We start from the raw sequence: 24709 nt of genomic DNA on the forward strand, positions 1-24709 counted from the left end.
TTCTATCCACTATGTTGCCCCTGAGGAGTCATCAAATGTATCCAAACTATCAGCACTTGAGTTTCACTTTTTAACAAAAAGATCCCATTAAGGATCTAGTAAGATTTCTTAACATAATAGACTTTCCATATGTGCTTATGGACTGAGTGCATGATGAAAATCATAGAATAATGGATAGGTGTAGTCTTGGCGTTAAGAATATTAGGAATAAAATTCCACTACAGGAATTTCTTAGCTGTGTGACCCTGGGCAAGTCACTTAAAATATCTCTGAGGTTTTATTTACTTATCTGTAAAGTGGGGAGCTTGGACTCAATAATCTCTAAGGTCCCTTTCCAGCCTGGCACACAGAAGGGATAGGGACAAGTACTGTGATTTCACGGGTATATGAAACTGCCTGGGGAAGAAAATCTCTTCATTTCCTTCAATGTAACTTGGAATCTTAGAACATTATCTAGAACCCAGCTTCTTAAACTGTGGGTTGTAATCTCATATGAGGTTTTGTCATTAAAGGTGGGGGTTGTGAAATTATGATTTGTTATTAGTAAATATTTGTTTTGTACACCTATTTTATACACCTACATGCCCAGATAAAAATTTCTTGGGTGAAAAGGGAGTGTGAAAATAAATAAATAAGTAAACAAACAAACAAAAAACAAACAAACAAACAAACAAACAAACAAACAAATAAATAAATAAATAAATAAAAGAAAAGGGATTGTGAAGGAAAAAAATTTAAGAAGCCCTGGTATGTTTGCCAGAAACAGCCCTCAGTCTGTTCTCAATAAATGCTTGTTGTTTCATCAAAAAGTACCTCCAAATGCCAAAGCCCAGATCTCTCCTGCTGTTTCGAATAATGTCTGTTACTGCTCTAGAGAAAATGTCTCTAAAAATCATTAACAAATGAAATGAGTTTGCCTTCAAATCAAAAAGTGGCCAAAACTCCCCTAACGGAAAGGGGTCAAGAAGGCATAATGGCAAAAGCCAAGAAGGGGAACATAAGCTAGGTCCACCTCAAGGAGAAATGGAGACCCCAACAACTGCTCACTGACTTGGCCAATCACAAATTAACATTATCTAGTTGTACCCTATTATTATTTATTTTGTGAAATATTTCCCAAGTCAATTTTAATTGAATTTGGCACTCAGGAGTCTCGAAAGCCCTCTAGTTGGTGTTTCAGATTTGATACTGTTGAAGTAGATAGACAATGGGAAAAACTCCAAAAGATGCTCATTCTTTTTTTCCCTGAGGCAACTGGGATTAAGTGATTTGCCCAGGGTCACACAGCTAGGAAGTGTTAAGTGTTTGAGGGAAGATTTGAACTCAGGTCCTCCTGACTTCAGGGCTGGTGCTCTAACCACTGCATCACCTAGCTGCCCCAAGAATGCTCCTTCTTATTCTGCAGAAGAACATATCAGTCAGTGACTTTCTTCCCCTTTGCCCAGACCTAAAAATTCACTGAATATGATCTAATGCAATGAGGAAATTCCCTATAGCAATGTGGATTTGTAAAGAGCTGGTAGAGACACCAAAAATTTCAATGAGACAACCAATCGATGGCACTTGGAGAAAGGTCTTCCTGAGTTTCCCATCGGGGTATCCAGTCACGCTGCCATTTCAAACCTTGACATCACTCAGCAGGAAAGGTTCTTGGCCACTGATCCCATGTAACCATACCATAAACACAGCTGTCTTTGAGCAAAACAAATGCTAAGAGGGTTTGCTTTAGTTACCTGACTCACGACACAGAAAGGTTTGTTTAAGTACAGAAAAGACGATGTTCATACCTGGCAACGGACTGCATGACTTTGGAAGACGTGTCCTTAATGGTGTCTTTGAGGTTGTCCTTTAGGTTGCTAAAGAGCCGTCCCGCACCTCCTTTGACCATGTCAAGCAGACCTCCGCCATAATTGGATTCCATGTCTGGAGATGAGGCACCTGAGAAAGGAAAAACAAAAAAGGAAATCAAATTGAGATCAAAACAAGACAAAACCGAGCCAGACATTCAGATTGGAACTTCATCTTCTTTGTTTAAGGAAGAACATATTATAGCTGACCCAATAAGAAGCATGCTTAAAGATAGTTCCCTGCACCAGGAGGTTATCCTAGCCAACTGCTGCACACAATGTCCCTATCAAGTGCTAAACCATGCACTCCTCCGTTATATTTTGCCGGAGACACTGCTCCTGCCCGAAGCCTCCAGTAGGGCTAAAGAAGGACTGGGGAATCATGGAAAAGTACAAAGGACAGTATTACTCTAGCACTGATCCCACCAGCTGCTTACATCCTTATCCTGGCTGTAAGGACAGAATTATTTCTTCCCCGAAATAGCAACTTCCAGCACCCCCAGTCTGCTTTCAATCAGTCCTAACAGGAACAAGAATAAAATTCCCCACTCACACCATTCCCCTAACTTTTTTCACCTCGTTGCACCGAGCTGGGATTTTTCCGATGTCTCCACCCAACCCCAAAAAGCTAATTTGTGGAAAATCTTTATCCTTCAAGACCCCTTGTGGTCTAACCTTATCACCAGCTTCTGTTCCTCTCATTGGAAAATGGGGCCACCAGCCCCCCAATCTCTATTCGAATCAGATATCTTCTTATTTCTTCCCTGGATGTCCTGCTCTGGGATTTCTCTGACTTCTCCCACTACACAAAGTTAGATTGTCTTTGAAGGCAGGGGATTGGCTTTCAGAGGAGGGGGAGGGCGCTATTAGTATCCCCAGCACCAAGCCCAATACCTTGCACATAGTAAGTGCTTAATAAATGTTTATTGACCGAGAAACTATTACCTTGACTGCTACCTAACACTCCCCACTCATCCCTACTCATTTATTGCTCTCTTCCACTGTTACCATAGAAAGACACACTCATAAATCATGTTCACAGGTCCCAACCATCATTAGATTCAAAAGGTAGCCAAGCCCAGGTTCACAGAGTCATCCTCCCTTCACAACTCTGATTAAAATATCATAAAACTGGTGTGAGAAAGTGCAAGATGATATAAATAGGTTTAGCTCGATAGAGTAGAGAGAATGATTCTGAGGTTCATTCTCATGGGACCTGATGTATTGCTGTAATCGTGTCAAAATTATTCCCAAGTTGGAAGGCAAATTTGGTCATCATTTCTAATATGGTGATTACTAAATCTGGGCGGAGGGAGGGGGAACGGGGAGAGGTGTTTTGCACTTGCTCATCTCCAACAAAAGGTCCATTTCCAATTAGGACTCCCTCCCCGATAGCATTGTTCCAAAGCTGACATCAGATTGATGATCTAGGGCACTCTCCTCTTCTCTATTACATTTCAGAATAGAATTTTAAGGCAGAGAACTATTAAAAGACATAAATATCTCCCGGTGATCTATAAATCAAGTGCTTGCATCCCTCAAACTGAACTAAGTCCATTAGAGCTCTGTAACCCTGTTGGATTCGAAATGACCACCAGAATCCATTTGTTACCTTGATATGGTTGAATTATAGAAAATGAATTGGGACACAAAGTATAATAAGAATGTTATTATATTTTTTGAACTAATGGTTTTTAAAAGTGGGCACCTATACTGTTCCAGATCAGATCCATGAAAGGAAAAAAAGCTAGAAGTGATGTTTTAAAGCCCAGTCTGGCTGTGCAAATAGAGTGAGGTAATTTTTTAAAAATAATAGCTTTTTATTTTCAAAATATATGCAAAGACATTTTTTCAACATTCACCCTTGCAAAATCTTGTGCTCCAAAATTTTCTCCCTCTCTTTCCCCCACTCCTTTCCTCTAGATAACAAGTAATCCAATATATATTAAACATATGCAATTCTTCTATACATATTTCCACATTTATTATGCTGCACAAGAAAAATCACATCAAAAAGGAAAAAAAAATGAAAAAGAAAGAAAAACAAATTTCCATAACTAGAGGGAGAACTTTTAAAATACACATAAGTAAAAACAAGAACAGTACTCTGTTTGCCTGGGAAAAGCTTCACCTAGGCTGACTGAGGCTGTATTTTCATGTAAATATATTTACTTCCTAAATGCTTTGACAAAGCTAAATCAGATCTGCAATAGTGCTGAGAATGTGGAATGATCAATATGCTTACTAGATACACTCCCTTTCCCATCATGAGTTTGAATTAATACAGGGCAAGAGGCACACATAGGTCACTTTCCAAAGAAGAGATGCAACCCCTCAGAAACCAAATAAAAATGATCTACATCACTGTCGATAAAAATGCTAATTACATCTTTGAGGTATACCCTCTCATCATCAGATTGAAAAAAGATGAGAAAACAGGAGACTGGCAATTATTGAAAAGGCAGGTATGCTAATATCCTGGATCTGTTTTGTTTTTCTTGGCTAATTTGTTACAGGTAATGAGGGCTTCTCTCAGGGAGGGAGAGTTGGGGAAGGAGAATGGATGAATAATAATAGTGATATTAAAAAAAATAAGAGAGAGAAAGAGAGTCAGTCATGAAACATTTTGAAATGTACACAAGACAAGAGAAGGCAGTTCAGAATGGGAGAGAACCAAGCATTGTAGGAGTGCTGTTACTATCATGTTCAATAATAAGAACTTTGAAAAAGTGATAAACATTGTCAGTTTCATTTATAATCCTGGGTTTTTCGTATCCTTTGTATATTGAAATGTTTATTTTTATTTTCATTTTTAAAAAGAAAATGCTTGCTGGTGGAGTTGTGAAATGATCTGACCGATTTGGAAAGAAATTTGGAACAATGCCCAACGGGTTATCAGACTACACCCTTTGATCCAGCAGTGTCTCTACTGGGTCTGTATCCCAAAGGGATCATAAAAAGGGAAAAGGTCCTATATGTACAAAAATGCTTGTAGCAGCCCTTTTTTCATAGTAAGGAACTGGAAACTGAGTGGATGCCCCTCAGTTAAAGGGGGAAGGACAAGAGCTGGAGGAGATTCAGAGCCAGGATTCAGGAAGAAGAGGATTCAAGATTCTACTTTCGCTCTGGCTGGAGGCTCCAGAAGCTTCCCAAGAAACCTGCTCACAGAGGAAAAGATTATACAGAAAAGAAACCTCCTCCCAGAGAAGGATTATAACTTAGAGACGACAGGACATTTCCTTTGGCTAACTAAGTTATGGGATATGAATGTTATGGAATATTATGGCTCTTTAAGAAATGACAAGCTGGCGCTACTACTGGGATTATATCCCAAAGAAATACTAAAGAGCGGAAAGAGACATATATGTGCCAAAATGTTTGTGGCAGCTCTTTTTGTTGTAGCTAGAAACTGGAAGATGAATGGATGTCCATCAGTTGGAGAATGGTTGGGTAAATTGTGGTATATGAAGGTTATGGAATATTATTGCTCGGTAAGAAATGACCAGCAGGAGGAATACAGAGAGGGTTGGAGAGACTTAAATCAACTGATGCTGAGTGAAATGAGCAGAACCAGAAGATCACTGTACACTTCAACAACAATACTGTATGAGGATGTATTCTGATGGAAGTGGAAATCTTCAACATAAAGAAGATCCAACTCACTTCCAGTTGATCAATGATGGACAGAGGTAGCTACACCCAGAGAAGAAACACTGGGAGGGGAATGAAAATTGTTAGCACTAATATCTGTCTGCCCAGGTTGCATGTACCTTCGGATTCTAATGTTTATTGTGCAACAAGAAAATGATATTCACACACATGTATTGTACCTAGACTATATTGTAACACATGTAAAATGTATGGTATTGCCTGTCGTCGGGGGGAGGGAATAGAGGGAGGGGGGGTAATTTGGAAAAATGAATACAAGGGATAATATTATAAAATATATATATATATAAAAAAAAAAAAAGAAATGACAAGCTGGCTGATTTCAGAAAAGCCTAGAGAGACTTACAGGAACTGATGCTGAGTGAAGTGAGCAGAACTAAGAAAACATCGTATGGAATTGAAGTGGGAAGAGATTTGATAGAGAGAAAAGGGTTAAAAGAGTCCAGTAAGAGACGTCTGTATTATTTTTGTGTGAGTGAAAAACTGTGAACACATAAGAAAGAGATCATAAAAGCAAAAAGAACAAGATTTTGCCTTACAGTGGATGTATGATTAAGTGCAAATGAGGTATAGAGGAGACTTGAGACTGTACATCCAAGTGACTAGGAGAATGTAGGTACCCTGGACAGCAACAGTATACTTGAAAACGGCAGAGAGTATGATAGAAAAGATGAGCTCTGTTTTGAGGATTTTTATTTTGAGCTGCTCACAGGGAGACCTTTTTTTGAGAAGTACAAACGACAGTTGATAATGTAGGTCTAGAGTTCATGAAAGAAGTCAGGGCTGAATATACAGATGTGGGGATCATCTGCATAGAGAACTAAATCCTTGGGAGCTGATGAGATCACCAAGAGGCAGTCCAGGAAAGAGACTTGAGGAACACTAGGTATGGCCTGAAAAACCCACAAATAGAACTCAAAAGGAGTATCCCAACTAGGATAAAAACAAAGGTGGAAAGCAATGTCATAAAAACCTAAAATGGAAAGAGAATTCAGGAGGAGCTGGTAATCATCAATGTCATAGGCCACAAGGAGGTCAAGATGGATGAAGACTGGGGAAAGGACATTAGGTTAACAATGAGGAGAACACTGTGGACTTTGGAGAGGGAGATTTCAGTTGAATGATGAGAACAGAAGCCCAGCTGCAGAGGAATCAGAAGCAAGTAAGAAATGAAAAAAATGAATTGTAGACATCTTTCCCAAAGATTTTTGCAGAGAAGCAGAAAACAATTAGACTACAGCTAACAGGGACAATCAGATCAAGCAAGGTTTTTTCAAAGCATGAAGGAGAAGAGGAAGGTAGGTAAGTAGCGAGGAGGAAGCCCATAGAAAGGGAGAGATTGAAAATTAGAAAGAGTGGAGATAATGAGAGCAATCTGTTGGAGTGGATAGAATGACGTGAGACTGAGGATATTTGTAGAGAAGTTTATTGTGACAAAGAGAAGGACAATCTCTTTGTCAAAGAGCCTAGTGGAGGTCAAGATAGAGTACAAAGATGGTTGAATGACATGAAAGGGAAGAAAGGGGAGAAAGGGGAGTTTTAGGCAAATGGCCTTCGTTTTGGGAGGAGAAGGTGAAAGATGAAGCAAGACTCTTAGCTGAGAGGGTGGAGAGAAAGTGCTGGAGGAAGCATGAGGAGGGAAAAATGGTTGAAATAGCTATAATGGTGAGATACATAGTATATTAATTAGGGAAGGGTAAAAAAGGTATAGTGAACTCCCAGATTATTAAACTAAGTTTGTACTGAACCCAAATGGTGCAATTTCATTATTTTCTCTATATCATAGAGGTTTTACCTTCATGCAATCAATCAAAAGGCATGACTTTGGTCTCCTTCTCAGAAGAAGCAACCTTTTACAGCCAATCCCACTGAAGTATGGGTGGGAGAAACTAATGAGGAAAATAGAAGGGAGGGATAAGGGAGACATAACCATAATGGCTCTTCAAGAACTGCCTTTGAAAACAAGAACTGCCTTTGAGAGAGCTTGCTCATTTGGTATTTTCTCTGGTCCAGCTTCAACCTTCCCCTACCCCATTGCCAAAATCACCTCTACCCTCCCTTACTGTGAAAACGTTTGCTTTGTGATGGGTTCATTGCACCCCCACACTCTCCATTTACCAAATCTATTCTTTGTCCACTGGTCTAACCAGCTGTAATTAGCTAGTTTACTTCCTACCTGTCAGCTAGGGGGGTCTAACATGTCAAGGCAAAGTCAATCTACCCGAAATAATTGCTGATTTAAAAATAAACAGCCTGTACTTGCGCTATATATTTAGTGTCTAGAAGCATCAGCCTGAGGTCCCCAGGTCAGAGATGATTTTATCTGTACTTTGAAAGAGACGCTTCTTTCCGCGCTTGGAATGTTCTTCATCACCTCCACCTCCAGGTTTCCTCCGAGCCTCAGCTCACATCCCACCTTCTTTCCCAATACTGACTTGTTTACTCCTCAACTAGATTTCAAGCACCACGAGGACGACCTTTGCCTTTCTTTGGATATACCTCCGACGCTTAGCGCAAAACACTTAAAAATACCTTTTGAATGACTGACATCCAGAGGAACAAAAAAAAAAAAATTGGTGTATATCAGAAAAGAAATCTGATCTCAAGCTTGGTAGGATAAACATCATTAGCCATTTGGGGATCTTTTTAAGTGCTGTCTAATGCAATGACTTTCCATCTTAATACCGCTTAGAAATTGTTCTTTGTCCAATGAACTTCTGATCTGACCTTAACTGGACTCATGTGACTAGGCTGGGACAAATTAGCTTGGCTCCATTTCAAATAGAACACCATCAGTTGTTATGTCTACAGAACTTCAGAAAGCACTACAGGGTGAAATAAACAAACAAAAAAGGGACAACACGTTATTGCCCCTGATCTCTTCTCACAGGCAGAGGGCCCTAAATCAGGAGGTAATTATGAAGCACCGACTATGGCTTAGGCACTGTGTCTCAGTTCCTGACCACTCACACAATTCTTAAAAATAGTGACAACGACAAATATATGGGAGGGGGAAATCATAGAAACTGTCTCTAAAGTATTACTCGATGACTTAGGAATAGTTCTTTTGAGAAAGAATTTTCAGAATCAGAAAGGATCCCAACACAAAGTAGATTTTTTAAAAGCATCATTTAACATATTTAACATGTATTGGTCTACCTGCCATCTGGGGGAGGGGATGGGGGGAAGGAGGGAAAAAAAATTGGAACAAAAGATTTTGCAACTGTCAATGCTGAAAAATTACTCATGCATATATCTGGTAAATAAAAAGCTATAATAAAAAAGCATCACTGCATAAGAAGCGTGGGTTGAAGGAAAGAGCACTGACCAGAAGAAGACTAGGTTCAGATATAATCTCGGTTATATCTGTGACCCCAGACAAGTCAACCACTCGGGACTGAGTTTCCTCATTTGTAAAAATGAGAATGAATAAAGAGATGGGACCCGAGGTCTCTTTTCAACTGTCAATCTATGATTTATGATGTTCTATCCTACAATACGACACAATATAATATGATGTGATAGGATATAAATTTTATTTGAGGGTCTCCATGGAAGGGAAACTCACAATGTAAGGAAGCTGCTCCCTCTATTTTAGGGCAGCTCTTATTGTCAGAAAGTTTTTTTTTCTTAAATCAAGTCTTAATTTGTCTCTCTCCCATTTCCATGGATCACTTCTAGATCTGGAATAAGAAAAACTCCTTTAATCTATTTTTTAAACGATAGCCCTTCAAATTCTCACCAAAATCAAGTTCTATTGCCTCAATTCTCCTTTAAGATAGATATCTCTCTGAGTCCACATGTTCTCCATATTCTCCAGACCTTCCTGAAATGCAGCACACCTCAGAGAATAATTTCATCCTCCAAAAAGCAGACTAAGCAAAGAGGACTTAAATATTGTGCTTTCCCTTGACTCAGCATTCACTAACCTCTGGGCTCCATGGCTCCAGACTTGATATGACATGGGGTCACATAGTGCCTTTTCCATCATGGCCTGCAGAGAGTAATTAAGCCCTTCCCGAAAGCCCTCTGAAAGTAGGGCTTTCTTTCTTTCCCATTTACCAGTTAGAAGAGGGCCAAGAGCTTTCCAGGAACACTGTTCAATATCTTAGCGTACTTAAGGGACGCGTGACATGGTTTTGTGACAATACCAAATGAGGCTCATCTCTGATGTAATTACCTAGGAGGATTGAGTGTGTGAAATACCTGGAAGAGATGAGAGCAGGTGACTCTTTTTAGAGTGTGAGCCGAAGCCATACCGAAAATATCTGTTATCTCCAGGGGGTAGCTCTTCCAGCTCCTCCTCTACCCTCAAAGAAACAGATCCACAGGGCATCCTATTGACTCATACCACTTGTCATTGTGAGTTATAGTTCCACAGGACTCAAGATAGGCCAGTTTGGGGAATGATTAATGAACCAAACTTGAGCAAAACAATAGAGCAAGGCCGATTAATATTCCCTACCACTCCAAGGCCATTTGCTCTTTTCCTTTTAAAACCAAGTGGCTAACAAGTCTCTTCCTGGATTGAACCAAAGCTAAGGTTGAGGGCCCAAGACCAGAAATGCCAATTGGGTCCTTACATGTTGCTCAATGTCCCTGATGCTTCCTTGGCTACAGAACAAAAGCGGCCGGAGGTGAAAACTAGCATTTCGGGGCAGAAGGGATAATCATGAAGAATTATAGAATGCCTTTGTTCTTTATTCTTCTCAATAATTAGAGAAATGATTTACAATAACCTATCAAGATAATTTAGTTTGGCTTAAAATTAAGTAATATTTAAAGCATTTTGCAAGGCTTAAAGTGCTTAAATAAATGTCAGTAGTAGTGTTTTGTGATCTGCTAGGATCTCTATTATGCTCTTCTATCCCCAGGAGATTTTTTTTGTATTACTTGCCATTCACAAAATAATAGATAATTTGCCAGTTCCGGCTTTGACAAAGGTGGGCCTCCATTTAGGGTTAGGGGGAGCAACTATTACTCCACATGCCCATCTCACATTGCCTGTTTCTCACATCCAAAAGTAGTTAAGGGTGTTGTTGTTTTTTTTCACATAATTTCTGGATATTATTCCCATATGGAAATGAAGATAGATTTGTATTGATTATCTCATCTACTCAAAAGTAACCACTTCATTAGGTTAGAATACTTCTGTGCTCAATCAATTACTCAGAACTGATTGTGAACATGTCCTGAGGGAGACCGAGGAGACAGCATGTATCAAGACAAAGCATGGCTACCTTGATGGAGACTGTCTAGAACTGGGAAGCCAAGAGCCTTCTGAATGGCTGTTACATCCCCCCCACCCCAGATGCTAGTCTTGTTCTAGCTCAGCTTCTGTAACCATCACTGAGGGTAGAGATCACTGAGGAGAAGGAGCTGTCTTTCCTCATCACCACAAGGGACAACTACTGACCAACTGCCACTAGCAGATGGATAATCACAAGAGCCCCCCGCCCCAGATCATCAGTCTGGCTTGTAACCCAACTCTCACAGTTTTATCTAGGAAAGCAATTCTTGTAGGGAAAGTCCTACGATTGGGATCAGGATGGGGCAGGAAAGGACTTCTTTATTTTAAATAATTATTCTTTTCTCTCCTAGGTCATCTCCTCAGGTATTTCTACATGGCAAAAAGAATGATTACATGATAACCCTTTTACGTAGGGTTCAAGACCATGACGTCTTGATTCCCAGGAGTCCAAAACTGAGTAGAGAAAAATGGTAAAGTTAACTGTCACAAACCAGAGTCAGATGAGCACTGATACAGGTATGCTGGAAAGGAGTTTCTGCTTCAGATCCAAGGTCAACAGAATGATTCTGGATGTAACCATTCTGGAGAGTAATTTGGAACTATGCCCAAAGGGCTACCAAACTGGGCATACTCTTTGAACCAGCGGTGTTTTTACTGGGCTTGTATCCCAAAGAGATCATAAAGGAGGGAAAGGACCCACATGTGCACAAATGTTTGTGGCAGTCCTTTTTATAGAGGCAAGGAATTGGAAAGTGAATGGATGTCCATCAATTGGAGAATGGCTGAGTAAATTATGATATATGAATGTTATGGAATATTACTGTTCTATAAGAAACAATCAGCAAGATGATTTTAGAGAATCCCAGAGAGATTAACATGAACTGATACTAAGGGAAATGAGCAGAACCAGGAGATCATTGTACACAGCAATCGCAAGATTATACCAATTACTTTCCCAAGCATCTCATTCTACAATCAGATTCTTTGATTCTATAATTCTGTGAATCACACAATCTAGAAACATTTATTGCATATCTACTCTGTTCCAGACAATATGGAGGACAAGGGGCTTCCAAGTAAAAGCATGAAACAATCCTCGTTTGTAAAGAGTTTACATACTAATGGAGAATATGAACTGTGAATTTCTCGCTCTCATCCATTCCCATCATCCTAAGGTGCTATCACCCTATTACCATAAGGACTGTTTCCCCTAAGAAGTGATGAAACATGTCAAAAATCTTCACAGAAAAGAAACACATCTCCTAACCACTCCCTTCACTTGCCCTTGTATCCTCACTTACAAAGGAAATCAATCGAGGAACACAGACCTCTCTCTGCATTCATGGAAAGTTCTAATGGTCTCCAGAATGTCGTACATCTTCTCTTTATCATCTAGGAATATGGAAAGAAGAAGGATCCATGTGGGGCCAAAGATTTATAACAGAAAGCCCTAGAACACAACTTACCAATGCAAAGTGAGGAAAATAATGTGTATAAAATACAATGGCATGAAACATCAGCACCTCGGAGTTGGAAAGGCCATCCAGTCTAATCTGAAGCTGACTTGTTTGGATTTTTTTTCTTCCTTTCTTTGTTTTCATTGGAGAGGGAAGGGAGAAAAATTATTTTGTCAATTTTTGCAATAAATTTCATTTCAATGAAAGAACTAATGAGTGGTTTGCTTAAAGCCTTCCAGTTATAGGAACTTCACTAACTCCTGAGAACACTCTTTCTGCTTTGAGAGGGAGGAATGGAATTATTAAAAGGGGATTTTTTGCCTCAAATTAAAATCTGTCTTTCTACAACTTCTACCTTTGGTTCCTACTTCTTCTCCCTGGTACCTCAGAAAAAATCTAATCTATGAACAGACAATTTTCAGATTAAGAAATTAAAACGCATTTATTTATACACATTTATACGCATATGAAAAAATGCTCAATCATTATTGATCAAAGAAATGCAAATTTAGACAACTCTGAGATTGGCGAAGATGACAGGAAAATATAATGACAAATGTTAGAGGGGATGTGGGAAAAGTGGGACACTGATGCATTGTTGGTGAAATTGTGAATGGATCCAACCATTCTGGAGAGTGATTTGGAACTATACCCAAAGGGCTACCAAACTGTGCATACCCTTTGACCCAGTAGTGTTTTTACTGGGCTTGTATCCCAAAGAGATCATAAAGGAGGGAAAGGATCCACATGTGCACAAATGTTTGTGGCGGTCCTTTTTATAGAGGCAAAGAATTGGAAAGTGAGTGGATGTCCATCAATTGGAGAATGACTGAATAAATTATAATATATGAATGTTATGGAATATTACTGTTCTATAAGAAACAATCAGCAAGATGATTTTAGAAAGGCCCAGAGAGACTTACATGAACTGATACTAAGGGAAATGAGCAGAACCAGGAGATCATTGTACACAGCAATCTCAAGTTATACCAATTACTTTCCCAAGCATCTCATTCTACTTATGGAGACTTGGAATTGTTAGATTTATCCCCAACAAAAATATGAAATCTTTGGAAACTTGCCCCCAGACCTGCTTGTTCTACTCTCTGTAGCCAAGTAAAACAAAGCACCCACATGCTAACTATCTTAGAACATCATGTTTTCCTAATAAGTCTTCTCTAGTCTACACATCCCCACTTTGTTCAGCAGATTTCCCTAAATTAGGATATCCAGGACCATCATTCTTGTAACTGCCCTGCTGTAATTAATCTGGATCTTTACTACAAATTACACACATCTAGGTATCAGAATGAATGGAGTACTGGACCTGGAATCAGGAGGACCTGAGTTTACATATGACCTCAGACACTTTTCTCCACCTTAGTCTCCTCATCTGCAAAATGGTAATAATAACAGTGCCTCTTTTCCAGGATAGTTTTGAGAATCAAATGAGATGACATTCATAAAGTGCTTTGTAAACTTTAAAGCATTACAAATGTTAGGTGTTGTTGTTGTTGTTGTTATTATTATTATTGTTGTTGTTGTTGTTGTTGTTGTTGTTATGTGGTATCCAGGTCTGAACACAATTCTTCAGTTAGGGCTTAATCAAGACATGACCTTACATTAGAACTATGGCCTCCTGATCCTGAACACTGTGCCTCTCTCAATGCAGTCCAAGACTGAATTACCATTTTTAGATGCCCCAAATCACACACACATCAAGTTCATTAATAATCTGAGGATTTCTTCAGACCAATTTCTATCCAGTCCTCATTTTTGATTTGAAAACGTTGGGAGAGTTTTTTTTATGGGAAGGGAATTGTTTGTTTTTTAAACTCAAGCATTAAGACTTTACTTTTAACCAAATTGAATTTGTTCTTAATAGATTTAGCCCAACATTCCACCCTGTATAGATTTTGGGGGTCTTGACTATCTCATTCAATATATTGGTTTCTCTCTCTTATTTCTGGGTCCCTTGCAAATTTAGCAAATATTTCATCTGTTCCTGATTCCAGGAATTAATAAAGATATGATACAGTAGTGGGTTAAGGACAGATCTATGGGGAAGGGAGCTTTCCTGGAGATTATCAAACCACCTGTGATTGCTCTTTGGCTGCTCAATTCCAAATATACTTCTCAGCTCTGTTGTCTAGCTAGCTCACGTCTTTGTATCTTCCATCAAAGATTAATATGAGACCTTACCAAATGCTTTGCTAAAGTCTCAAAGGATTATATCTAGAACACTCCCTTGAACGATTTATTTAATTCTGTCAAAAAATAAAACAAGGTTAGTCTGGCAAGACCTCTTCCTGATGAAGCCATCCTGACTCTTTTTTCTTACTGTTTCGGTTCAAGCAGACAAGCACCTACTATGTGTATCGTGTGATTTAAGCACTGGGAATACAGAGACATAAGCAAAATTTTGGCTTATATTCCACTAAAAAGAGATTATTGTTGTTCAATCATTTTTCAATTATGTTCAATTCTTGGTCTTCTTGGCAAAGATACTGGAGTGGTTTGCCATTTCCTTGTCTAGGAAAGACAAGATGAGGAAACTGAGGCAAGCAGGTTCAATGATTTGCCTACAGGTAGTAAGTTTTTGAGATCAGATTTGAATTCAGATTCTTGGTTTAGATTCATCAGATTCCTGCCCTAAGATTCAGTGCTCCAGCTACTGCATCACCTAGCTAAGGAGAGAGCAATCAATCATCAAGAATTTATTAAGCACTTAACCATCTCTCAGACGACTGTAGTACTGAGACTATTAGCATCCTGGATCAATAAAGATGCAAAGACAACATGAAATATAGTCCCTGTCTTCAAGGGTTTTACCTTCCACTTCCTTTTGTAGAGTTTCACTTGCTTTTTCCTTGAATAAAATATTCCAGCATTTTCCCCTGAATTAATTTCAAGCTCACAGACCTATAATCAACAGACTTGTCTCTCCTCCTTTGCAAAATGGAGAGATTTGTCCTTCTGTTGTAACTCTCCCCTCCTCCAGGATCTTGCAAAGGACATTAACAGCAGCTGAGCAATACCAGCCAGTTCTTTAAGCCTTCTTGGCAGAAGGATTTTGAGCTGGTGACTTCCACTCAAGGAAGGGCGGCTAAGTGCCCGGTTACCATCTCCTTGCTTAGCTTGAGTTTCAGCTCCCCATTAGCCATTTTTATTCTGACCTTTCAAGCACAGATAGCATATCCTTGGCAGAGGAAGAATAAATAGAAAAAAAGTCTTCATTCTGCCTTCTTTCTGTTCTGGGGTACTGGAGCCAGCCCTAAGCGGTGGTCTTAGCCTGTACCATGCCATCTCCACTCCCCATTAGAGCTAGAATTGGAGGAAGTCTCATCCTTCACTTTCTTTACAAGGTCCAGCTCCCTCTTACCTTTAACATTCCCCAAATGACTCTCCTAAGGCAATGCCGACTCCTGCATTCATTTTTGCTCACAATTTTAGCTTCTCCAAGTTGATTTTAGATGTGTGCTCAAATCATTCTCGTCAGGCCAAGCTTTCCCTTTTCTTCCTTATTGCAAAATTTTTTCTTTGTACTTTCAGAACTTAGTGGCTCCTTTACTTGTCTAATTTTCCTTCTAAAAAGGCAGCATGAAATAGTGCATAGGACACTGGATCAGGCACCAAGTATTTTTGAGTTCAAATCCTACCATAGACATCTGCAGGCTTCAACAACTCATTTAATCTCCGTAGGACTCAGTTTCCTCATCTGTAAAATAAGTTTAGCCTCAGCCTCTCACTTCCTTTCCATATCTAAATTTGTTAGCCAAGAAATTATAAATTCTAGGATCCTATTTCTAATCTTTTATTGAGCCCGTTGAATTACTAGTACCTTTCCTTCCTGCAACTTATTTTGTATTTATTTCATATATAATTATTTTCCCTGGTAAAAATGGAACCTCCTTGAGAGAAGTGATTATGGTATTCTTTGTATCTGCATCCCCAATGCTTGACACATGGCATTTGATACATGTTTATTATTTGAATCTGGCCTATATAGTGGGAAAGGGAAGAAGGAAGGGAGGGAAGAAGAGAAGAAGAAGAGAGGAAAAGGAAAGAAGGAAGAAGGGATATTATCTTATTTGAATGCATTCAAATAATAATCACTTAGTCATGGTAGAAAGACAAATATTTGTACTCTCTGAAGTGGTAAAATGCTCATTGTTCTCCATGACTTTTAGAAACAAATTCTCCAGATCTTTATCAATATTACAAGTAAGTCTGGTTTTAAAACATGAACAGGAAGGGGAGAATTCTGGGAAACTCCACTAAGGACTTGCCTCCCAATTATCTACTCATCACCATTCAGGGAAATGCCAGTTCTGGGCCCCCATCACTATCCTATCATAGTTCTGCTCCCATCCCTTATTTTGTTCCCAAAGAGAGAAGATCAGACTTTGTCAGATGCCTCAATGAAATCCAGGTATAATATTGCTTACGGCATCCCTTCGTCTAGCAGAGTAACCCTGTCAAAAAAGGCAATGAGGTTAGGCTGGCGAGATTTGTTCTGAACAAGCCCATGCTGACACATAGCAATTGCCACTTGCTTCCAAAGGCTAAAAACTCATCTCTTGAATGATGTGTTATACAAGTTTGGCCCTGGAGCAAAGCAGAGGAGCCAGAGCCCCTCCCGTCCCTGCCAGAGGTGGAATATCACTTATCAGCACTGATGTATGGAGGGCTGGTGCTGGCTGGCCTTTTTCCCTATTTCTTTTTTAATCTTTGTAACAAGGAAAGGCTTGCTCAGTAGGAAAGAAAGAGAAATCTATCCAGAAATGACGATAATGCTCAAACAAAAGTCATCCAAATATAGATGCTAGAATTCTTCCAGGAACTGTAAACAAACTCACAAGCCTATGGTGTGACATGCCCTTCTTCTCCTTTTTGAAATCCTGATAACATCTGCCTGCTTCCATGTCTTCAGACTCTTTTCTGCTCACTAGCTTTTTTTGTTCATAGATCACAGAGAAGTGACACACACTTTTGAGTTCTTCCAGGGTCCTGGGATGGAGCTTATTTGTTGAGGGCAACTAGATTCTCTCATGGATTTTCTTTTTGTTAATTAATTCAATTTTATTTTCTTACATTTTAAGTTCTGAACTCTCTTCCTGTCTCCCTTCACACTCTGTTCCATTTGATAAAGTTTTCTGTTTTTTGAAATTTGAAACCTTTATTAAAGAAATTGTCTACAAAATCCCCCCCCAATTTTCTGCTTTCCTTCTAATTTAGTCTACATTTTCATTTTTTACACAAATTTTTTTTGCACTTTACATGAAATTTTAAAAGGTTTTGTGCAAATAATCAAAATTACCCCTATTATATCCCACAATGGATCTGCCTTTTATTAATTCTTGTTTTATCCATAATAGATAACATATTCCACGTTTTTTATTTTCTTATATCTCCCTTTATATTTAGGTGACAGACCCATGTTGACCTTATCTTGGTAAACGGTATAAGATATTTCCAGTCTGCTGTATAGTTTTCTCAGCAGTTTTTTTTGTTTGTTTGTTTGTTTTGGTGTTTTTTTTTAACCAAATGTTGATTTCTTTCCCCCAAGCTTAAATCCTTACATGTATTAAGCACATTTTTTCTGCAGTTCTCTTGCACTCGTTCCTCAACATTTTCCCTGCCTGAACCTGATTTTTCTAGACACTCACCAACCACTGCTTTAAGGACTCACGTCAAGAATCCGAGTAAAGCTCACTGGCCTGAAGTTTTCAGCCTGCTTTCTTTCCATTTTTGAGCATCAAGATAACACAGAGACTTTCTTCACTTTAATGGTCCTCTCCTGCATCTCTCAAGTGGTACTGATAATGCCTCAGTAATCACATCTGCCAGTTCTTACATTACTGAGAGTGTATTAACTGGAGCCACGCGACTTCTTTGAGGGCAACTCAATTCTCCCTTACAATCGTCTCCTTCCATATCCCAGGAATCAGCTCCTAGGAAGATTGGTCAGAGGAACTGAGGAATATATAGCCTGGAGAAAAACATTGGGGGAGGATTAATATCAGTCTTTAAATATTTGGAAGAAATAGGTGGAAGTTGGAACCAGTCAATAGAATATGCATTTATTAAGTACCTACTGTGTGCCAGGCACTGTGCTAAGTGCTGGGGAAGCAAAGAAAAGCAAAAGGTGGTCCTTGCTCTCAAAGAGTTCCCCGCCTAATGGGAAGACAACCACCATTATATACAAACAAGACATGGAGAGGATAAATTAAAGATAATTCTGACTAATAAGGACTTGGCATTAAAGGGAGTCAGTTACAGGCCTGCCACTTTGAGCTCAGTCTATAAGCTTTGGAACAACGAAGGCTCCCCATCAATAATATTTGTCCTGAAGAGGCTGCAGGTCCACTCAAGTTAAGAGTTCTTGCCTAAAACTGAATTGTGGGTAGAGTTGCAAACTGATTCAACCATTCTGTGGAGCACTTTGGAGCTGTGGCCAAAGGGCTAGAACATCATATATATCCCTTGACCTAATAATACTACTACAAAGCATGAATCCCAAAACAGATGAATCAAAAATATTTATAAAAGCAAAAGGATCCACGTGTACAAAAATGTTAATAGCAGCTCTTTTCTGGGGATAAAAAAATTGGAAACTGAGGGGTGCCTAGCAACGGGGGATGGCTGTATAAATTGTGCCATGTGATTATGAGGAAATACTATTATGCTGTAAGAAATGATAAGTAGGATGCTCTCAGAAAAACCTGGAAAGTCCTTCACGCACTCAAGCACTGCAATGTACTATGTAGAAAATAATAGCAATGCTGTGGGATGACCAGCCGTGAATGACTTTGCTATTCTCAGCAGTACAATGATCCAAGAACACGCTGAAGGATTTATGATGAAAAATACCATCCATACCCAGAGAAAGAACCGATTGTGTCTGAATCCAGATTGAAGCTTTTTTTTTTTTTTACTTTAACTTTCTTGAACTTATTTTTTGTTTGTTTTGGGTTTTTTTATTTTTTCTGGAGGTGGCAGGAGGAGAGCTATGTTTTCTTTTGCCACATGACTTTTATGGAAATGTTTTGCATAATTTCCCATGTGCCTTTTCAACCCGGGGGGCAGGAAGAAAGGGAGAGAAATTGGAACTCAGAGTTTTCAAAACAAATGTTAAAACTTGTTTATTATTTGAATCTGACTTGTGTAGTGGGAATGGGAAGAAGGAAGGGAGGAAGAAAAGGGAAGGAAGAAGGGATCTTATCTTATTTGAATGCATTCACATAATAATTACTTGGTCACAGTAGAAAGGTAAACATTTGTATTTTCTGAAGTGGTCAAATTCTCATTGTTCTCCATTTAGGAACAAATTCTCCAGCCCTTTATTACTAATACAAGTAAGTCTGGTTTTAAACTATGTACAGATGGAGTCAAGAGGAGAGTCCTAAGGAACTCCATTAGGGATTAGGAGAAAATGTTAATAAGTCAAAAAAAGAAAAAAGTAGAGCTTGGTAGAGGATTCTCCTTGAGGCACAGATTGGATGGGATGGTCCCTAAGGTCCTTTCCAGCTCTTTGGCCACCATTCCATGAGAGAGAGAGTAGAATTTCCTACAATTCAATAAGCAGACTTAGAAAGAGGGTAATATGAGTCCATTTAGAAAATCCCATGTTACTGATAAAGATGAACTAATAAAGCATCAAGAAATAGCTTTAAAAAGATTAATATTGCAGAAAGGAGTGAAATGAGTAGAAAATTGGAAAAGTGGCTCTCAAGATAAAGGCGGCTGAGGATCACAATTCAACATCTCTAGAATTTAAAATAATCCACCTGCTAATTTAGAATCTTTTCAAGATCAAACAGAAATACAATGGGTAAGTGTCCAAATCAATGGGACAAATTATTAAATATCCGGGCCAGCAAGGAACTATATGCTCAGTGCTAGGACACCAAAATGACACAACTCTGACTCCTTTCCTCAAGGAACTTACAATCTAAAAGCCAGAACAATAATAACAGGGTATTACTAATGGAGAGGGAAGAGAGACCTGGCTTTGGAGTCAGGATGAGCTGGATTCAAAAGCTTTGCCTCTAATGCATTCTTGCTGTGTGACTATGGGAGAACAATTTAATGTCTCCATGGCCCAGATATCTCTGTAGAAGATCTGCACCGAGCGAGGGAATGCCCTCACTCAGAGTTATTCGTGCTGAGGAAATCACAGACTCTGTTCTCTTTATCGTTTGGCGGTCAGTCCAATTCCTAACAACTGAATGATAAAGAAATTCCCTTTTAGTGTTCCAAATCACTACTGATCAGAGAAATGCAAATTAAGACCACTCTGAGATACCACTACACACCTGTCAGATTGGCTAAGATGACAGGAACAAATAATGATAAATGTTGGAGGGGATGTGGGGAAATTGGGACACTAATACATTGCTGGTGGAGTTGTGAAAGAATCCAGCCATTCTGGAGAGCAATCTGGAATTATGCCCAAAAAGTTATCAAACTGTGCATACCCTTTGACCCAGCAGCGCTACTACTGGGATTATATCCCAAAGAAATACAAAAGAGTGGAAAGGGACATATATGTGCCAAAATGTTTGTGGCAGCTCTTTTTGTTGTAGCTAGAAGCTGGAAGATGAATGGATGTCCATCAGTTGGAGAATGGTTGGGTAAATTGTGGTATATGAAGGTTATGGAATATTATTGCTCGGTAAGAAATGACCAGCAGGAGGAATATAGAGAGGCCTGGAGAGACTTAAATCAACTGATGCTGAGTGAAATGAATAGAACCAGAAGATCACTGTACACTTCAACAACAATACTGTATGAAGATATATTCTGATGGAGGTGGAAATCTTCAACATAAAGAAGAGCCAACTCACTTCCAGTTGATCAATGATGGACAGAGGTAGCTACACCCAGAGAAGAAACACTGGGAAGTGAATGTAAATTGTTAGCACTAATATCTGTCTGCCCAGGTTGCATGTACCTTCGGATTCTAATGTTTATTGTGCAACAAGAAAATGATATTCGCACACATGTATTGTACCTAGACTATATTGTAACACATGTAAAATGTATGGGATTGCCTGTCATCGGGGGGAGGGAATAGAGGGAGGGGGGGTAATTTGGAAAAATGAATACAAGGGATAATATTATAAAATATATATATATATATATAATAAAAAAATTAAAAAATAATAATAATAAAAAAAAGAAATATGTTTTGTCATGTAGAATCCATATCAAATTGTGGCCTTCTGGGGGAGAAAGATGGGAGAGGAGAAATTTGGAACTCAATTTTTAAAAAATGATTGTTAAAAAAATTTTACATGAAATTTCAAAATATTTAACAAAATAAAATTAATTTTTATAATTCAAAAAAAAAAAAAAAGAAATTCCCTTTTAAAAGAGGTAAATAAGAGATTCAGAAAACTCTGGAATGCAAATCCGTGTACCTAAATGTTCTCTCTCCCAAATTATCACCCCAGATGGCCACACTGGTGGATTACTGGTTTATTCTCATTTGACAGTTGGGCTAACTGAGGCTCAGCCACTTGAAATCATCTGCCCCAAGTCAGAAGGAGACTTAAACCCACACATTTTTGTCTCTACCTTCACCATTCTATCTCTCGTGCTGTGGTGCTTTTCAGGACTTTTTCACATCAAGCCTATGGATTTTTTATTAAAGCACCTACTGTGTACTAGACATTAAATGCAGAGGACACAAAGATCATGTGAAAAGAGTCCCTCCCTTCAAAAAACTTTAATGAAGAGAACAAATGACATACAAAGAAGCAAGTTCTCACCAAATTAAGACAAAGGGACCTTGTGCTTCTGACATGAGTTCAAAGGTAGAAGATTGCTTATGAGAGATCCCTAAAGGGCAGAGACAAGAACAAATGGCAGAAAGCTAGAGCTAGACTTGATGCCAGGAAAATCTTCCAACAAATGATAATGATCCCAGAGAAAATAGAAAATAGGACGTCTGCATCAACCGGAGGTCTTTAAGCAAAGCTTGATTATCCAAGTGTCAGGGATCCCAGGAGCAGACTGAAAGCCAAATGGGAGATTGGACACCACCAAGTCCCATGCCCACTTACATATAAGAAAACGGAGGCACAGAGCAATTAACTGTCTTGCACCATAGAGTCAACACTTAATAAGTACCTGAGACGTGATTTGAACCCAAAACTTATCTAGAAGACAAGACTGCCTATGCAAAACTGAGAACCTAGGAGGGATGTTGACAAGGGAATTGTGGTTCAGAGACAAGGAAGGGGGAGAGATATTTATAAAATGCCTACTATGTGCAGTAATTGTAGGAGGTGCTTTTATGAAGTATTATTTTATTTGATCCTCAAAACAACCCTGGAAAGTGAACACTATGGTTATTCTGATTTTATAGCTGAAAACTGAAGCAAATAAAGGTTAAATCTCCTGCCTGGGATATTCCTGACTCTCGGCCCAATGATGTCTCCCTTCCACTACCAACTACAAGCAGCAGATACCGGCTGAGGTAGATGACTGAGATTTTGTTACTCTGAATGTGCCCTACAGAATGAAAGACGTCCTGGGGAAGGAATGCTAAAAGCTGCTGCTGATGGTAACCCTTAAGATCCTAAGATCCGGGGGCAGCTAGGGGGCGCAGTGGATAGAGCACCAGCCTTGAATTCAGGAAGACCCAAGTTCAAATCTGATCTCAAACACTTAACACTTCCTAGCTGTGTGACCCTGGGCAAGTCACTTAATCCCAGCCTCAAAAAAAAAGAAAAAGAAAAAAAAAAGATCCTAAGGTCCTAGACCCAGAATTGGAGGCAGCCTTAGGCCATGGAGTCCAATACCCTCCTTTTGAAATGAGCAAGTTGAGACCCAAGTCAAGTCAATGAGCATTTATTTCACACCTGCTATATTTCAGGCGATATTCTAAGAGCTGCAGATATAAATGAAGGCAAAATTTTTAAATATTAAATAAAATGTCCCTAGGGAATAAATGGCAAAGCTGAAATTCTCATTGCTGCTCTTACAAGCCAGTCCGGAGGGAGTAAATGGCAAAGCTGGTGTCTTCTCGACATTCTCTGCTCTCCCAGAATTTAAAGAGGTCCAGGCTGTGGGCCTGGCCCAGTTCTCTCTGTCCAAGCCCATCCACGGAGGAACCCAAGTTGTTATCAGATTTACAAGATCACTCCCAGTTGTGCAACAGCATTCAGCGGAGAGCAGTGCATTTCCCTAAGGGTAGGGCAACCTTTGGACCACATTTTTCAAAAGCAGGTATTTGGTCCCAAGGCACTAGAAGGAAACTTTAAGAACTCAAATTATCCCTGAAATGTAATTTCAGTTGATTCTCTGGTGGAAACTTCTCCGTCACGCATAAAAATGAGCCTTAGACCTAAAGGGAGTCCTGGCCACACAATTATCGGCGGCAGAAAGAGCCCAGCCAGCCTGAGACTAAATGGGTGGGCCCTTTAACTTAGTGACTTCACTCTCACTGGGCAAAGGAGAAAAAGACAAAGACCAGGTCTCGGGCTATTTTGGAGTATCCAATGAATTAGAGTCACAACACTGCCCAATGCCCCCCAAAAAGCAGAACTTTTGTTAGAAAGAAGCAAAGCAGCAAAGTAAAAAGAATTAGCCATGACAGAGCTTGAAAAGCCTCAGCTGGATCAGGGATTGAGGTAGAAGTGGACTAGATTAGCCCCAATATTTAAGTCCCTGTCGCCCTGATATCAGCCTTTCTTGTAGCCTAAGCTTCAGAAGTGGCTGCTTACTCCCCCAGTCTTCCGGCTTCCCAGTGTGGATCACAGAATGACTAAGAAGGCATTCCAGTTGGATCAGCCCCACAGACATGGGATGCCATCTTTTTCCTATGACCTGAACTCAGAAGTAGTCTGGGAGCGCCAGAGCCAAGGACTGAGGAGACTGAAAGGGGCCCATGTGGAAGGTCACACTTGAAGTGAACCCGGAATGGAGTTTGGGATCCACAGAGGCTGAGGTAAAGCATAGAAAGTATTCCAGGACAGGAGAGAGCCAGAGCAACCGGGAGAACAGCAAAGAATGGGAAATTATAGGGATGTCCATTAACCGAGGAACGGTATACGATTGGATGAAACGCTGTTGTATCAAGCAGATTGGTGACCATAAGGGGGTGGGCTCATAAAAACCCAGGAAGAATTACGTGAACTGATGCAAAGTGAAGTGAGCAGAACCAGGAGAACATTGTACGTGGCAACACCAATATTATGACAATGATCAACAGTGAAAGACTTAGGTACTCGATCAATACAGTGAGCCAAGACAATTCTAGATGATTTATGATGAAAAAAAAACTCCATCAACTTCCAGAGAGAGAATTGATAAACTCAGAATTCAGACTGGAGAATAATTTTTTCTCTTGCCTTTTTTTTTCTTCAATAAGGCTAACATGGAAATAGTTTATATGACTTCACATTTATAATTGATAGATTATTTTCTTTTTCTTTTTCTTTTTTTCCCCCCTGAGGCTGGGATTAAGTGACTTG

At 39.4% G+C, this 24709-nt stretch overlaps 1 protein-coding gene across 3 annotated transcripts in view; it reads right to left on the minus strand.

Moving 5' to 3' along the window:
* DNAJC6 (DnaJ heat shock protein family (Hsp40) member C6) overlaps window positions 1-24709 on the minus strand; it is a 121765-nt gene that overhangs the window by 64072 nt on the left and 32984 nt on the right. For all 3 annotated transcript variants that reach the window (XM_074265733.1, XM_074265735.1, XM_074265734.1), the window contains exon 2: window positions 1788-1938. In XM_074265733.1, the coding sequence (XP_074121834.1) occupies window positions 1788-1938 (151 nt within the window). The remainder of the gene's footprint in view (window positions 1-1787; window positions 1939-24709) is intronic.

Source organism: Sminthopsis crassicaudata, chromosome 4 (assembly GCF_048593235.1).
Source record: "Sminthopsis crassicaudata isolate SCR6 chromosome 4, ASM4859323v1, whole genome shotgun sequence".
Taxonomy (NCBI): Eukaryota; Metazoa; Chordata; class Mammalia; order Dasyuromorphia; family Dasyuridae; genus Sminthopsis; species Sminthopsis crassicaudata.